This window comes from Rhinolophus sinicus, chromosome 10 (genome assembly GCF_057876585.1).
Source record: "Rhinolophus sinicus isolate RSI-liver-muscle chromosome 10, RSI-T2T, whole genome shotgun sequence".
Lineage (NCBI taxonomy): Eukaryota > Metazoa > Chordata > Mammalia > Chiroptera > Rhinolophidae > Rhinolophus > Rhinolophus sinicus.
In genome coordinates this window covers 5,102,248-5,114,340 of record NC_142510.1, presented here as the reverse complement: position 1 = coordinate 5,114,340, position 12,093 = coordinate 5,102,248, and the positions used below count along the sequence as shown (strand labels likewise).

At 55.2% G+C, this 12,093-nt stretch overlaps 1 protein-coding gene across 1 annotated transcript in view; it reads right to left on the bottom strand.

Moving 5' to 3' along the window:
* Positions 1 to 4,395: 4,395 nt before the first annotated feature.
* Positions 4,396 to 12,093, bottom strand: part of ABCC6 (ATP binding cassette subfamily C member 6) — a 47,051-nt gene continuing 39,353 nt past the window's right edge. The window contains exons 25-31 of the mRNA XM_074322978.2: positions 11,558 to 11,684; positions 10,312 to 10,413; positions 9,360 to 9,506; positions 7,615 to 7,773; positions 7,370 to 7,536; positions 5,314 to 5,508; positions 4,396 to 5,002 (exon numbers count right to left, since the gene is read on the bottom strand). Of these exons, the coding sequence (XP_074179079.2) occupies positions 4,894 to 5,002; positions 5,314 to 5,508; positions 7,370 to 7,536; positions 7,615 to 7,773; positions 9,360 to 9,506; positions 10,312 to 10,413; positions 11,558 to 11,684 (1,006 nt within the window). The 3' untranslated portion in view covers positions 4,396 to 4,893. The remainder of the gene's footprint in view (positions 5,003 to 5,313; positions 5,509 to 7,369; positions 7,537 to 7,614; positions 7,774 to 9,359; positions 9,507 to 10,311; positions 10,414 to 11,557; positions 11,685 to 12,093) is intronic.

Below are 12,093 nucleotides of genomic sequence, written 5' to 3'. Positions count from 1 at the left end.
TTCTTTAAAGTACTGCTCCCGTAGAAAACCAGTCTCGAAATGACTGGAATTTCTTGGGTGGAAATACTGAGCCAGAGAGCGCCATTCCCAGCAAAGAGCCAAGCTGGCCTAGCATCTGACAGTTGGTCCGCGTGTTCCTGGAAGAAAACGGAGAAGTGGAGTCCTTCGAGGCTTGTCCGTTAGGTCTTGCAGGTGGAGACCAAAGGGAGACCCAAAAAGCAGAGAGAGGTCACTGCTGCCCCAAGTTCCGTCCTTGCTATGATTGATGTTGCTGGCGAAATCCAGAAGCATCTTTCTTCCTTGAGGTGGAAATACATATTTATTTTTTGTAAGTTATACCATTCTTTCACAATGGATAAACCAAGTTTCTCTTGGGGATCTTTTTGTAATGACTTACACTGGAAACGAGAACATTTGCAAACAATTTACAGTAAAAAATATATATATATATTTTATTTCTTTCTAAATGGCGGTTCTGTGTTCTTTGGGCATGAGCACAGCTTTCAGCCATCTCCCTCGGGAGTCAACACGGGGGGTACCCTCTCTGCTTCTTTCTTTTGGCAAACATGTCATCTCTAGAGGGAGTTCTCGTTGGAACTGGGAACCTAGAGGTAGAACCAGGTGGGGGTTAGTGGGGAGTCAGCCTGGCACAGTGGTCAGAGCCTGGGCCCTGGGGGGGTCACACAGATCCGGCTTGAGTCCTGCCCTTGTCATTTGCTGGCCGTGTGACCCTGGGCAAATCACTTAAGTCTCTGTGCCTCAGTTGCCTTGTCTGTAAAATGGGGCTGATCATAGCTGCCTGATGGGACTGTTGTGAAGATGAGCAGTGATGTGTGTGTGACACCTGTGGGCCAGGTCAGGGGCTAAGACACAGCAAAACGAAATCACATGTAGCCAAAATCACCCTTGAAAATCCCTTTCTGTTGGGCAGGGTAGGCTCAGCGGTGCTGTGGTGGCCATCAGCTTTTGGGACATGAACGCAAGGATGCATTTGTCACGTGTTTCTTCATGAGGGTCGGGACACGCAGGGTCACTGCCTTCTGTGCAGCGACTGCGAGCTGCAGACTGTTCTGGGCTTACGACATCGCCTGTCCAGGCCTGGCTTCCAGGTCCCCGTAGCACAGGAAGGGAGAACGTGGGGGACCGTCCCCACTTTACGTGTCTCCAGCCAGAAGCCAAGCAAGTCAACTCCACTCACAGCTCATTGGCCAGAATTAGTCACATGGCCCCTAGCAAACCACAAAGGAAGCTGGGAAATGGAGGGGTGTGTAAAGAGAAGTCTGTGTCCTTCCATTAGTTTATGTGGTTTCTGAGTTTTAGCCCATGGGGTAGTGAGACTGGGGTGTTGGGCTTCTGAGTTTGAATTGGGTCCGAGTCTGCCTGGTGAGGAATGCCTGTACTGGGGGGGCACACCATTACTGCTGCACCCCAACACCATGCACCAAGTCCAGGAGCAGACGCAGTATCCTAGCGCCTCCAATGTCCCCCCCCAGCATGGCTGTCCCCCAGCTGAAGTCGTTGCCTTGCATTAGGGCCTGTGAAGTGTGCAGGTGCTGGGGTGCGGGGCGGGGAGGCTGGTGCGGGGTGGTTATACCATTAGAAGGAATATTTGGACGGCCCGGTAGGGAGTCGATTTGGGATGGGAGGTATGTTTCCGTCCCAGAGCCTGACCCTGAGGATTAAAATCCCAGGTGAGATCGTAAACTGCAAGCTGCTGTGTGCCTGTGGTGTGTGCGGGGCGTGGGGGAGGCCTGTGTTCTTGCTCATGTGGGTACGTGCGTTAAGGCCATGGAAGGAGAGGAGGAAGGGGAAGTGAGCTTTGTTGCGGACCTACTATGTGCCGGGCAACTCACATGGGAAAGGATTCCCTGGGCCAGAGAGGAGTGGGGAATGTGACCTGTCGCTTCCAGGTGTCGAGCTGCTTGTCCCGTCTTCATTCTTACAGCCTATATCCGTTCCTACAGCAAGTTCAGTGGACTTCCAGAATCCAGCCAAAACCAGGACCCAACCACTTTTCCCTCCCATTGCCGCCGTGCTGGCTCTAACACATCGTCTGTCTCTGGATGCCCGCGACAGCCAACTCAGTGGTCTCCTGCCTCTCTCTGCCCCTGGCCACCCCCTTCCCGCACATACAGCCTGTTCCCCACCCAGCAGCCACAGTGATGTCCAGTGATGCCCTCCTGTGGTCCTCATCTCAGTGATGCCATTCACTCGTTCATTTTTCCATCCATCCTTCCATCCACCTAGCCACCCATCCATCCACCTATTCATTCACCTATCCATCCATCCATCCGTCTGTCCATCCATCCATCCATCAATCCATCCATCCATCCACCTATCCACCTATTCATTCACCTATCCATCCGTCCGTCCATCCATCCATCCGTCCACTCATGTCACCAGCATTTATTTCAACCCTCCTGTGTGCTCTGCGCTGTACGAGGCACTGGGGAAAATGCAGTGGACACACTTGCACAATCCCTCAGCTCAAGAAGGAAAAACAGCCCTTTCCCTTCTGGTGGGATTCTAGAGAATTCAGCTCTTACCAGTGAGCTGGTGTCCCGGAGCGAAGGAAGCGTGTGCGTGGCAGTGTGGACAGTGGTTATTCAGGACGTGTGCTCTGAGCCGCACCGCCTGGGCCAGTCCCTGCTTCCCCTCTGCCTGTGTTCTCATCTGTAAAAGGCGCCCAGTGACAATGCCTTCCTCCTCCAAGCATCCTGGTGAGGTGGGATCGATCGGACCTTCCTCCTCCGGTGGAACGATCACCTGAGAGGCTGTGGCCCATTGAGAGCAGAGCTTGTGATTGTCAGCAGTGACCAGTGGCACGTGGGTGAGGAGCCACTCGCCAGGAGGTCTGCATGCGGTTTCCCCGGGTCTGTGTCCCACCAGGCAGCCAGGCCCTGCTGGCAGGAGCTCACGGCGGGGGATTAACGGCCTGGATGGCTGTGGGGCTGGTCTCCAAGGATCGGTGCTGTGGGCCAAGAGCAGGCTGTCATGGGTGCTGCCTGCCTCCTGTGACCCACACTGCTCCCTGGCAGACCAGCTCCGTCTGTGAAAGAGGCTTTTGTGGCCCTGGAACGACACCAAGTGAGTCTGCCAAGCGTACAGCTAGCTGCTGCCGCCTTTGCCTGTGGTGGCTTTGCCGGGACATCCGGCGGCTCAGCTCCAGGCAGAGAAACGAGAGGTGCTTCCAAGTTGGACAGATACCCGCCCCAGGCTTTGGTGTTCACGAGTCCCAGGGGAAGATGCCCACTCTGCCACTTACGAGCTGGGTGCCCTTGGCAGGTAATGTCAGCTCCCTGAGCCTGTTTCCTCGTCTGCAACATGGAGCTAGTAAAGCATCAGGCAAGGTGGGGCCAGCACTTTGTAGGCACAACGCAGGGGCGGGGGGGGGGGGCGGGCAAGGGATGCAGACGTTCTGCCCCATCTTGAAGGCATCACTGAGCTTCTGGCCGCGTCTTGGCAAAGGGAGCCCCGTGGCCAGGCCTGGAGAGGGCAGGCCCGGTGTCCTGGCAAGCGGGTTGCTATCTACAGGCCTGTCCTGGCACAGCCACACAGACACTGCCCAAGAAGCATGGATTACTGATGCCAGTGGGCCAGGTCAGCCCAGTGACTGAGATCGCCCTGGGGACATTGGCAATGTCTGGAGACATTGTTGTCACAGCTGGAGGTGAGGATGCCGCTGGCATCTAGTGGCGAGTGGGACCTCAGGCTTGGCTCCAGTCCCCTTTCCTGGGGCCTGAGCTGGTTCTATGCACCCCAGACTGTCAGCAACAGGCCTGACAATAAATGCGCTGTGTGCTGCCCTCTGTGACCTTCACCACCAGACCTCTGACCTCTGAGGAGCGGAAGTGTGAATTGATGCACCCTGGGTGTTCCAGGTCCCCCGCCCCCGCCACCGAGAAGCCGGAATCTGATCTTTAACCAACAAGTGCGTGAAACGTGCCAAGTTGTGAGCCAGTTCTCCCAGGGGGGCCCCAGGTGTTCTGGCTCCTCTCATCTCGCTTGGAAGTGAACGTGTGTCCCAGGTGTGTGCTGGTGCCGGCGGGGCCCAGTGTGTGGGTTGTGGCGCGTGTGTCCTGTTCACACAAGATGCTCCAAGAGGTGGAAGAGCAGCAGGAGGGGTGGGGTTCAGGCCTGGTGCATGTTGGAATCGTATGGGGAGCTTTAAAAATGGACGGTGTAGCAAAATGGGGAACAACACATTGGGGGCTGGGGGGGGCAGGAGGGCTGTGGTGACAAAATGGGAACCCGAGGGCTCCTTGTGGTGACGGATGTGATCAGCGTCCCAGCTGTGGTGGAGGGTGCAGGAACCTATACGTGTGACACAATGTGTAGAAGTCACACACACACACACACACACACACACACACACACGTACAAAACCGGAAATCCGAGCAAGATTGGTGCATTGGAACCATGTTAGTCCTCGTTGTGATTCCATACTGTCGTTTTTCAAGGTGTTACTATTGGGGGCAAGGGGACACGGGAACTTTGGATTATTTCCTACAACTGCCTGTCAATCTATAATCATCTCAAAATAAATGGGTCAATTTGTAAAAAGCACACACACTGTTGCCCCAGCCCCAGGGACTCTGATTTCATTGGTCTGCGGTGGAGCCTGGACGTGGGCAGGTGTTGAGGTCCCCAGGGGGGTCCAGTGGGCAGCCAGGGCTGGGAGCCACTGTCTACTTTGGCTCCCGGGTGGACAGGCTCTGGTCAGGCCGACCTGGGCGCTGTTGCGTCTTCCCAGGTCTGTGACGATCGGTCACTTTCTCTGCCAGAGAGCAGAGAGTGGTCTAGACTCAACACTGTGGGGCTACCGGTGACCCCAGGGCACTTGTATCTCCAGGGCACAGCACATCGTTCCAGGTTGGCACAGCAGGGGGAGGCTCAGACCAGGCCTGACTCCTGTGCCAGCCGGTAAAACAGCCCCTTCTGGGCCAGCAACTGGGCCGGGCTGCCGCTCTCTGCCACCTGCCCCTTCTCCATGACCAGCACCCTGCAGGGGAGAGGGAGACAGGCAGCTCTTTGGACCCCAGTCTGGGCATGTGGCCGCTCTGAGAGCCCAGCGTGCCTGCTCTGAGGTTTGCTCACTGGAAGTCTGGCCTTCTGTGCAGTTTCCCGGCCCCGACAGCCAGGATGGACCCACGTGCCTGGCATGTGGCCTTGGGCTCAGCCCTCCCCCTCTGGGCATCAGTTGTACGCCCCGTACAATGGGCACTTGACATCCATTCCATCGCCCTTCCAGCTCTAACCCCGGATGCCTTCCTCCGCCACCATGGGGGCCCCCGGCACATGAGGGGAGCTTACCGGGCACAGTCCATCACGGAGCGCAGGCGATGAGCAATGAGCAGCACTGTGCACCCGGCAAACCAGCTCCGGAGGGCGGCCTGCATCTGCACCTCCGTCCCCGGGTCCACGGCAGCCATGGCCTCGTCCAGGATGAGGATCCGGGTGTCCCGGAGGAGGGCGCGTGCCAGACACAGGAGCTGCTTCTGGCCCAGGCTGGGAAAGAGGGGGACCGTCAGGCCCGAGATCGGCGTGTCTCCCCATCAGGATTTGCAGCGTGTGCCCAGCAATGGGCCCCCACGACAGCCGCAGAGGTGGGGGGTGCGTGCATGTGTGCACATCCTCACACGTGGATCCCGGTCCACAGAGCTGGTGGGAATCCCGTTCCCCCCTCCCATCCTGCCATTTTTGGGCAGGGTGACTTTAGGCAGCCATTCAAACCCGCTGTGCCTCAGCTCCCCATCGGTGGCATGGCTGTTTCCGTGTCTCCATGGTTTCACCACGTGGCAGACACATCCTCGCGATCTGTGCGGTTCCTGACTCAATACCCATATAACCACAGGGTAGGTATTGTATTAACGAGTCTTCCCTTGCTGGGTCACGAGGACCAGAGAAGTCACACAAGTGCATGCGGGTCACACAGTAAGCCCTCAGCATACAGTAGCTTCTCTTAATTCTAATTACAGATGGGCAAGGTGAGGCCCAAGGTCACGCGGCCAGGGAGCACCCCGAGCCCGGGGCCCCAAGGCCATCTGGGGCTATTTCCTGCTATGCTCGGCTTCGTCTCACAGGAAAGCCTTTAGGGAACCAGAAGCTACTATGGCTGCGCAGGTGTCAGGTGCCCGGGCCTTGCTCCAGCCTCCCCACCTTGACGCTGGGCGAGTCTCAAGCCTCAGATGCCAACCCTTCGCAAGGAGATGAGCGAGAGTGCAGCTTTGCCAAATATGAAAGCGCATATTGTTTCTTGTATGCCTGGCACGGTTTCAACACCTTCACTTTAATCCTCACTCCGGTAGGTAGGTACTAACGATTGTTCTCATTTTATAGACGAGGAAACTGAGGCACAGGAGATTAAGTAACTTGCCCGAGGTCCTATGACTGGTAAGTGGGGGGCCCGGCTTGGAAGCCTGTCAGGCCACACTGTCTCCCCAATGCGTGGAAATCACTACCCCTCACAGCGCCTTACCAGGGCCAGGTGGGTTTTACATCTAGAACACCTCGGTTTTTAAGAAGACACACAGCTGTACAGCTGTGTTCACAGCAGCATTATCCACAAGGGCCGAAAGGTGGAAGCGACCGAGTGTCCACCGTCCACCACCAGATGAATGGATAGCAAAATGTGCTGTGGCCACACAGGGGATAGTCTTCAGCCTTAAAACTGGGAGGAAACGTTGACACATGCCAGCGGGGATGACCCTTGAGGACGTTATGCTGAGGGAAATGAGCCAGGCGCAAAACGACAAATAATATAAGTACGCCGTTTAAAGGAGGTACCTAGAGCAGTCAAATTCACAGAAATAGAAAGCAGAACAGTGGTTGCCAGGGGCTCGGGGGAGGGGAAACAATTGTTTCAGTGGGTACAGAATTTCAGTGTTGCAAGATGAAAAAGTCACGGAGTTTGGCTGCACAACATGTGACTATACTCAACGCTACTAAGTATATACTTAAAAATGGTTATGATGGTTAATTTTATGGTATGCGTATTCTGCTACAATCTAAAAAACGTTTTTGTAAAGGCATACAGTCCACCCCCAGTAAGCGTGGGGTCAGCGCCCAATATCAAACACAGTGTTTCTGTAGCAAAATAAATGCCAAGTGGGATAAATAAAGACTATAAGTTGCCTTGTGTTAGTAGAGGGTGGGTTTTGCCACCAGATAAATTTAGGAACTAAATTTAGGAACAAGACACTCGATATTCAGATTGTGTTGGAATTTGGAATTGCTGATAAGGAATGGGACTCGTCCTGTGATTAACAGAAAGGGGATGATTTCCCAGGTATCGTGCCCTGGGGGAGTCTCGGCCACATTCAACTCGCCTGCCTGTGCCCCCAGGTCCTGGCCGGTGCGGTGACCCTACCTCAGGTCATCGCCTTGGTCTGTGCACTCGTACTGCAGCTGGCCGGGCAGGCTAGCCACCAGGGCTCTGAGCTGCACCGTCTCCAAGGCGGCCCAGATGGCTTCGTCCGTGTGCTCATGCAGCATGTCCAAGTTCATCCTCAGAGAGCCGGGGAACAGGATGGGGTCCTGGCCAGGAGAGGCAGGGGGTCAGCGCCGGGCCCAGCCATGCCCCCACCTCTGTCCGCCCTGCTCCCCAGGCCTCACCTGGGGGATGATGGTGATCCTGGAGCGAAGCGTGTGCAGCCCCACGTGGGCGATGGGGACCTCGTCGATCCACACCCCGCCCTCAGCTGCCTCCAGGAGCCGCAGCAGGCCCCCGGCCAGGGAGGACTTCCCAGCCCCCGTCCTGCCAACAATGCCCACCTGCCAGGGGATGGGAGGGCAAAGCCTGTTCTGACCAAGAAGAAGGTAGGCCACAGCCCAGAGGGTTCCTGGGCATCTGTCTCTGCAAGATGTTTCCCCTGCACCCAAGATCCATCCATCCATCCACCCATCCATCCATCCATCCATCCACCCACCCACCCACCCACCCATCCATCCATCCATCCATCCATCCATCCACCCAGACAGCCATCCTCCTTCCATCCATCTGCCCACCCTTGTATCTGTCCCTCATCCTTCCTGCCTCCTTCTCTCTTGCTTACTGTTGCATGCTCAGTGTCGGACACATGGTGGGGGTTCCACACTATTTGTTTAATAAATAAATGAAATGTGTGTCACCCCATTGTATGACAGGCACCCTTCTGGACACCAAGAAAGCAAACAGTAAAGAGTCCTTGGTTCCACGGGCTCACCGTCTGGTCTGGGAAATAATGCAACTGAGTAAACTTAATTTTAATAATATAGCGTAATGAACAAGGCCTCTCTATACCCGAGCTCCGGACGTGCAGCGATAGAGGTTAGCAACAAGGCGCTGTTCGTGCTGTATGGGGTAGGGGTCGATGGGTTAATCAAGGAAAGCTCATGGAGGAGCGGATACTTGAGTGGGGTCTTGAAGGGTGTGCAGGAGTTCGGGGCGGGGGCAGGGTCCAGGCAAACCACAAGTGAGGGCAGCACCAGGCGTCTACCTGGCCCAGAGGCGGCTGCTCCACAAATGCTGGCTATGCCCTGGCAGGGAACTGAATGGAGAGCCGGGCAGGGCCTTCACTGCCAAGCTCAGGGGTTTGGCCTTTATGCTGAAGGAAGCTGGGAGCAGGTGGAAGGTTTCAGGCAGGGGATGACATGCTCAAATAAAGATCACAGGAGAACAGACTGGAGGAGTGTGGGGGCTCTGATGGGGGCCTGGAGCCATCAGGGTGAGAGCAGGGAGGGCTACAGGGAAGAAGTGTCACTCGGGGAAGGGATTCAATGACTAGGCATCTGTAAAATGGGATAATACCAGCACCTTCTTTATAGGGTGGTTGTCAGAGTAAAAATGCAAATACTGATTAATGAAAGCATCAGCAAACATGTCTGCAGCGCTTGCTCTGTGCCAGGTTTATATGTATCAACTCAGTTAAGCTTCACAACAACTCTACGAAGTTGATGCTATCATTCCCATTGTACAGATGGGAAAACGCAGACCATGAAGTGACTCAGCCATGAAGTGACTTGCCCTAGGTCCCCCATGCCAAAGCCAGGAACTGAGCCCATGCAAACTGGATAATGTATGTGGAGCATTCAGCACTCTGCCTGGCACATAGTAGGTGTGCAACTAATGTCTGAGAAAGAAGAAAGAAGGGCACTGGGAGATACCTCCTCTGGGACAGCAAGGTAGGGGTGGGTTTCGCTGTGGTGGAAGCAGGTTTCAGGAAGTTACATTCATGAGGATGTGGTGGGTCTGAAGACGAGGGGCCCTGAGGTGGGGACGTGGAGGAGGCAGCTGTGATCAGGGCCTGGACCCTGGGGTAACACCCAGCCTGGCTGTGGCCTGGCCCCCAGGAGGAGGAGGATATCGGAGCAGCACTCACCTTCTCTCCCGCATGGATCTCAAAGGACACACCCCGCACGACCATCGGGAGCTCAGGTCGGTGTCTCAGCCCGAAGTCCCGGAACTCGATCTGCCCCCTCTGAGGCCAGGGGAACCGGGCTGCACAGGTGGGCAATATCCAGGGTGCCTGAGGCAGGAGGGGAGGGGACCCCACTGGGTCAGAGGAGCCTTTCTCCCTGGCTTCTCACAAAGGCCCACCTCTGTAAGCCTCAGTTTCCTCTTCTATAAAATGGGCATATTTATTGCTATTTGACAGGGCTGTTACAGGGCATGGAACCTAGCAAAGCTGGTATCGTAAAAATAATGGCGGTGTTGGCTACTCTTTAAATCAGTATTATTATCAGCCACTGCTAACTGTCAAATCACACGCTCTTTTCCTCTAGCAGGAGAAGCACTCTCCTTTGTCTCTGTGAAGAGGGCAGGTCAGCAGCAGGGAGTCCAACGCTGCCATTAGTATTCCTGTGACCTTGAACAGGTCACTCTATGTCCTCGGTTTCCACATCTGTGAAATGGGTCCAATAAGAGCAGTGGGCACGCACTGTTCATTGGGTGCCAGACGCCGTCCTAAGTCCTTTATTGAGGGATCTCATTTGACCCTCCCAGGACACCCAGCTGTTAGTGGTTATGCTGCTCATGTGTGACTGTAATGTCACTATCATGTTGCTGTTATGTGGCTGTGGCACTGCTGTGTCCTATGTCCCCTGCCACTCAGAAGATTGACCTGCCTTGCTTGCCCAAGCAAGGAAGCAAAGGACTTGGATTTGACCTGGTCCAGACCCCATGCTCTCAGCCATCACTGTGGCCCTGACTGGGATTCCTGCCTACAGTGATGGGGGCTCCAAAGCCCATGGCAGATGTCGACCTGGGTCCACTGCCCTCCGTGGTAAGTCCGGGATGGGGCACGCCCTCCGCCCCCGTCTCCCACCCATCACCTCCTTGGGCGTCCCGGCGTAGTCCTTCATCCGCTCCACTGACACAATGCTGCTCTCCAGGTCGGTCCAGCTGCGGACAGCCCACTGCAGCGTCTGGGTCACCTGGAGAGAGAAGACGCCTCAGGCTGGCTTCAGCAAGGCCACCCCGCAGGCTGGCACTGCCCCGCTGAGCCAGGGACTGGGAGGCAGGGCCCCAGGCAGACAAAGGGGCTGGATTTGGCTGCAGCCACCAGTACCCATCTCTCCCTTCAGTAAAATCAGAGTAGGCAGAGCAGAAATGAGCCCTCAGACATCAGCATGTCCAACGCATCTTGATACAGGTGAGGAGACAGGACCAGAGAGGGTGCATGGTCCTCCCAGGGACACCCAGCAGTGCCCAGACCAGATGACTTCCATTCGGAGACGCTTCCCTCCCGAGTGCCCATCACATGTGACACCATGCCAAGCTCCTCCCAGGGCCCACACCCCCTGCCTGCTCCAGCCCTCTCTCCTTTCCCAGCCTCTTTTCCCTCCAGTCTCCCCCTAGCCCACGCTCTCCAGCCAAACTGCCTACCAGGCAGGCCCATCCCCCCACCCCCAGGCCTTTGCTCCCGCTTCCGCTCCCTCCCACCCTCACTTTCTTCCATCACAGCTCAAGCCCCCTACTCAGAGAGACCTTCCCCCCATGATGCTCCAGCCTCTTCCCTTGCTTTATCCTTAAGCTTAGTTGCCTCAACTATAAAATGGGTATAATAATAGCACCCTTGATGGACTTGGGGGCAGGATTAAATGAGTTAATCTTTAAAAAGCTCTTAAAACTATGTCTCATTCAGAATGAATGCTACTTACATATATACATATATACATACACACACATATATATATATATATATATATATATATATATATATATATTTTTTTTTTTTTTTTTTTTTTTTTTCCTTCATAGATGTCATGACCTGGTGTTAAATATTGTTAATAGTTAACCGAAAGTTAACAGTGCACTGGACATGAACTCTACATACTGTATCTCAACTAGCCGAGTGGAGGGATTCAGCCCCATTTCTCAGATGAGCACACTGAGGCTCCAAGAGGTAAGATTCCTGCTCAGGGGCCAGCAAGGTCTCCTCAGCTAAGCTGTTGTAAGAGCCATATTTTCCTCAGTGATTGGTGGTTTGGACTCGGGTCCCTGAAAGCTCTATTGGTAGGGGCCCTCTGTCTCGATTCTGCCCGCGCCCCGGAGCCCAGGTTGGGGTGTGGGAAGTACCTGAAGGGCGGCAGACACAGAGAAGCCCACGAGACCGGCACTGAGATGGGCCTTGCTCAGCACGGCACACATAGCAGCCGAGAACACCAGCCCATTCCCCAGGAGCTCCAGGTTGGCAGCGAGCCACCTGTAAGGGGAGGCAGGTAACAGCGGGGTCAGTCTCCTCCACGCCCCAGTTCCCATGCAAGCTCAGTGGGTGGGGAAGCTGACGCTGTCCTGTCTCACCTGTGCTCAGCTCAGGACCTGGCACATAGTAGGGGCTCTAGTAAAGCCTCGCCACGCTGCCGATGTTCTGTGTCTAGGATATGCCAAGCCATATCCCCTTGTGCGACCCCTGCTTGAACCCAACCTCCATCTTCATGTGGCCACCATCTTCATGAGCAAGTCAGCTCAAACATCACCTCCTCAAGGGAGCCTTCCCAGATTGCTCCTCCCTTCCTAATACATCGCTGATAACTTCCTTCATGACGGTTATCAGTCTTTATAATTCAACTATTTAATCAGTCCTTGACTCAGTCTCCATCAACAGACGGTGA